Source organism: Myxocyprinus asiaticus, chromosome 41 (genome assembly GCF_019703515.2).
Source record: "Myxocyprinus asiaticus isolate MX2 ecotype Aquarium Trade chromosome 41, UBuf_Myxa_2, whole genome shotgun sequence".
NCBI lineage: Eukaryota > Metazoa > Chordata > Actinopteri > Cypriniformes > Catostomidae > Myxocyprinus > Myxocyprinus asiaticus.
This window is the reverse complement of record NC_059384.1, coordinates 3,111,521-3,116,353: the sequence shown is the minus strand read 5'-3', so window position 1 is coordinate 3,116,353 and position 4,833 is coordinate 3,111,521. Positions and strand designations below refer to the sequence as shown.

General features: G+C 43.8%; 1 protein-coding gene across 1 annotated transcript; it reads left to right on the top strand.

Annotated features, from left to right (window-relative positions):
• The first annotated feature begins 1,971 nt into the window (after nucleotides 1-1,971).
• Nucleotides 1,972-4,153, top strand: LOC127432154 (noggin-2-like). The gene has a single exon (XM_051683005.1). The coding sequence runs from the start codon at nucleotides 2,817-2,819 to the stop codon at nucleotides 3,447-3,449; it is 633 nt and encodes a 210-aa protein (XP_051538965.1). The 5' UTR covers nucleotides 1,972-2,816; the 3' UTR covers nucleotides 3,450-4,153.
• Nucleotides 4,154-4,833: the final 680 nt, after the last annotated feature.

Sequence of the window (4,833 nt, the reverse complement as noted above, 5' to 3'; positions counted from 1 at the left end):
AAAATAACAACATGCATTATGTGGGTCAGTGACAAATAGGTTTGTCCGAGGTGATAAAAATAAGAAATATATATATATATATAGTTTAAAACACGTGTGCCAAGTTAGTATAAATGTAATATTTGTGTCCAATTTGGTAATATATATATATATATGCATCTTAAATAAGAGCGTACACAACTTAATCATTCATTTGACAAATATCATGAATTTGTTTAGGCAAGAATATCAAGAAGTTTTCTCAGGGTTACACCACGTGACCTGAACAAAATGTGCCTTTTCATAAAAATGTCCAAATATCGGATTTTTTTTTTTTTGTGGAAAACTTCACACAGTCTTGAGGGTGTAAAAGGGTTTTAGTAAACATAAACAACAAAACGGCTACCTGCATGTTGGTCGCACCACATGACTTTGATTTGTTGGAATAAAGTTTCACTGTTATTTTTTAAAGAAATATGAATTAAAGATTATTCTGCACTACTCATGCTAACATTTCTTTGGTCAAGAATTACAGCTTTTAATATGTCTACACCACATGACACTTTTTAAGATTACATTTATATAGCACTTTTCTAGGCACTCAAAGGAATCTCCTCAACCACCACCAGTGTGCAGCATCAACCTGGATGATGCGACAGCAGCCATAATGTGCCAGAACACCCACCACACACCAGCTATTGGTGGAGAGGAGAGAGTAGAGTGAAGTAGCCAATTCAGGGATGGAGATTATTAGGAGGCCATGATAGACAAGGGCCAATGGTGGGAATTTTTTACCAGGACACCAGGGTTACACCCCTAATCTTTACAAGAAGTGCCCTGGGATTTTTAATGACCGCAGAGAGTCAGGACCTCGGTTTAACATCTCATCCAGAAGATGGTGCTTTATTACAGTATAGTGTCCACATCACTATACTGGGGCATTTGCACCCACATAGACAGCAGGGTGAGCACCCTCTGCTGGCCTCCCTAATTCCACTTCCAGCAGCAACCTTAGTTTTCCCAGGAATTCTCCCAACCTGGTACTGACCAGGCTCAACCTTGCTTGGCTTTAGTGGGCAACCAGGCAAGAGCTGCAGGGTGATATGGCTGCTGACAATGAGAGTGTACACAACTTAATAAGTTCAAAAAAGTTTTCAAAGGGTTACACCAGATGACCTGAACAAAAAGTGCCTTTTCATAAAAATGTCCAAATATCGGATCGGATTTTGATTATGATTTTTGTCAGCATAAACAACAAAGCGGTTACATGCATGTTGGTTACTCCACGTGACTTTGATTTATTGGACTAAAGTTTCATATTTAATTTTTTTTATTTTATTTTTTTTAAGAAATATGAATACAAAATTATTCTGTACTCATGCCAAAATTTCTCTGATCAAGAATTACAGCTTTTAATGAGTCTTCGGGCAGTTACACCACATGACAATTTTGACATAAAGCCCCAGAAAAATTAAAAAATTTATTCAAGGTGTATTCAATAAATTGTTTTGTGGGAATTGCATCTTATAATGTATTTTTAAGTAATTTTATAGATCTGGGCAAAAATCCAATTAGCCAAAATCTGCAAGGATCCTAACATCAGTGATTCTGCATGGATACAACCAACTGAAAAGTGTAATTTAAATGCGGTATGCTGAATAACGAGGTTTCCATTTGAGCGTTATTTACGCACGATATGTAACCCATTATAATAGGTGGGTCAGTGTCATGGAATGTGTAAGATATGGAAAATCCTAAATGTGTGTTTTCTGCTTGGTGATTGCTGTTCCCGTGATAAATCTAGGGCTGTTGTGACAGATATTTTCCTTCACTGCGTGGTGTGTGTGGATATGGCTGGGAGGGGGGTCTCATTGTATGTGTGTGTGCGTTCTGCTGTCAGTCAGACTGAGGGTTCTTGGTGAGCTGCATGGCGCACACACACACTCTTAAAGCTGACGGGGGGAGGGAATATTTAACTTGGGGAAGAGAGTTCTTCTCCAGACACACTCATTCACCAGTGTGCCTTCGCTGTATCAGGACCATCCGCAGGGGTTTTGGACGGGTTTTGCGCTCTGCGATGAAGCTGCTCTTTCTGACAGGACGTTTGACAGCAGGGATATGATGGTTCTGGAAAATACTCTGCAGATATTTGCTGGAATTCTCAATGTCAGTGTGTAGACAACCGCTCAAGTGATTGCGCTGCTCGGAACTGGCACGTTTCTGTGAAAAGTTCGGACCGGTGGAGTGTAAAAAAAAAAAGTGCTTTTCTATTCGGGACTGACACATTTGAGCTTCTGATTGCGAGTGGACTCCTGAGGATCAGTGTGTGCGCTCTCTGGAGGGCCTGAGCGGCTCTTGTCCCGGTTCAGCAGCGCCGGTTCGGCGGGACGGGCTGGAGCCTGTCAGTGAGAGAGAGAGAGAGAGAGAGAGCGTTCATAAAAGCAGTGCGTAAAAATAACATCAGCTGAGACGCGCGCTGACATTTCAAACGACAGTTTGGGTGCCACCCGAGGGGAAAAAACGAGTAGGGTGCAGAGACTGTGCCATCCCATCTGAGAGCAAGCGTTGCCATGGTGACCCACAGACAAAACGAGTAACGTAGCTGGAAACAGGAGTCAAACGTTGATGAGGATACCACTATACACAGCTAGTTGGCAAGCCTCACCTGAACTGTCCGAGGGTGATCACTAAAAAAACTCCCGTCCCATGTCATTCCGGTCCACGCGGCCGTCTATTAAAAGGATCTCGCTCGTGCTGTCGTTCGGACTATTTATGCACGGGTGTGTGAGGGCGCAGTGAGGGCCAACTCCACTCCATAGACAGACAGAACACGAGTCATGGGCATCTCTCACGCGCTGCTGCTGCTCCTCCTGTGCGCGCACGGCACCGCGGCCCAGCATTTCCTGCGCCTAAGGCCCTCGCCTAGCGAGCATCTCCCCGTCCCGGACCTCAAGGAAGACCCCGACCCGGAGTACGACCCGCGCGAGCAGGATCTCTTGGAGAGGACTCTGCGCAAAAAGCTGGGCAGCCATTTCGACCCCAACTTCATGTCCATCCACCTGCCCGTCCAGCTGAACGCGAGCGCGCCGCCGGACGTGCCGGGACCGCGCGCGCCCATGCCCGTCGAGCTCAAGAAGCTGGACCTGACGGAGACGCCTTACGGGAGGCGCGTCAAGGTGGGCAAGAAAGCGCGCCGGAAGTTCCTGCAGTGGCTGTGGACGCACACGCACTGTCCCGTGCTGTACGCCTGGAAGGACCTGGGCGTGCGCTTCTGGCCGCGCTTCATCAAGGAGGGGAACTGCTTCAGCGAGCGCTCGTGCTCCTTCCCCGAGGGCATGTTCTGCAAACCGGTCAAGTCCGTCACGAAAACCTTCCTCCGGTGGTACTGCCAGGGCTTCTCGCGGCAGAAATACTGCACGTGGATACCGGTGCAGTATCCCATAATCTCCGAGTGCAAGTGCTCGTGCTGAGCGGTGCGTTAATGTGTGTGCGTGTGTGCGCGTGTGCGCGTGAGTGTGTGAGTGTGTGAGTGTCCATGGACTGGACGCGCACGGACTGGAAGAGTATCTATAATATGAATTATTGCACTGTTGACCCACGGACAGGGATGTGGCGCCACATAGCGAATCTATTTTTTTATATATAGCTTTTTAATTCAAAATATCAAACATATGTACATAGTTAAGTGAAGAGAAGAATGCAGCTATTTTTTTGTTATAAGAACAGGACCATAATCTCATGAGGAGCACTTCGAGCTGGAAGAGCCCGTGGTTATTTTTATAGCAATTATGAAGATGGAAATGAAGTTCACTTTCCTCATCCGAACTGTTGTACTGACTGAAAAGAAAAAAAAAAAAAAAAAAAAAAACTGATACACTACAATGATGCCTAGAGGTTTTGTACAAATATTAATATCAATAATTATGGTGATGATTGAAATATTTTTAAAAAAGACTGAGGGTAAAAAATATACACTTGCACTCAGCGTTTTTGGAAATCATATAGTATTTTAGTAAGAAAGCAAATGTGTATGTTTTATTTATTGTTTTAACGGTTGTGAGTATAGATAAAGAGAATAGAATATACCAGAAATTCTACTTGAAAAGTTCTAAAAAAATAAATTTAAGAAAAGTAATAATAATAATAATAATAATAATAATAAACATGTCAGTGTAAATGCAATGGTTTTAGCAATAAAATATAATGTTTTATGTCAGACTAAAGAATGCATTCTTCCTATCTTTAAAATGTATAAAAGTGTTGATGTAGGCTATATATTTGCTCGTGCTGTTGATTGAAGCTTTAAAAATGTGCATGCACAGGAGTAAAGATCAAATTTCAACTTGCAATGAACTTGTAATCGTTTACATGTTTGATTACATTTGATCAGCTTGTGTTCCCTGGGAATCGAACCCATGGCGTTGACGTTGCAAGCGCCATAGTCTACAATTTCCCCAAAGCTGGAGGAGAGCCGTGCTTGCACAAACCATTTTTTTCTTCTTTGTGTTGTCTAAATGGTTAATAATACTGGTTTTGGTGTGGAAACACTCAACAGACTGACTGCACTGGGGGAGAGAAGCTGAGGGTGTCAGAGGCGGCTTGGAGACGTCTGATTTACGGGTCACGACACACACCGCGGCCGCCAGTGTGGAGCTGTACTTCACTGTGCGTAAAAGCGCGCCGATGTTAACACACCGCTAAAATATGATGCAGTCATTTTCAAACACTGTCATTGGTGAAATAGAGCAGTGAGAGGGGCAGTCGTTCCTGGCTAGGCTACTACTTCTGGAAAAGGGAAGAAAAAAAAGTCTGAGCTCCTTAAAAACAAGCGAGAGAGACAGAAATCTGAGCCCG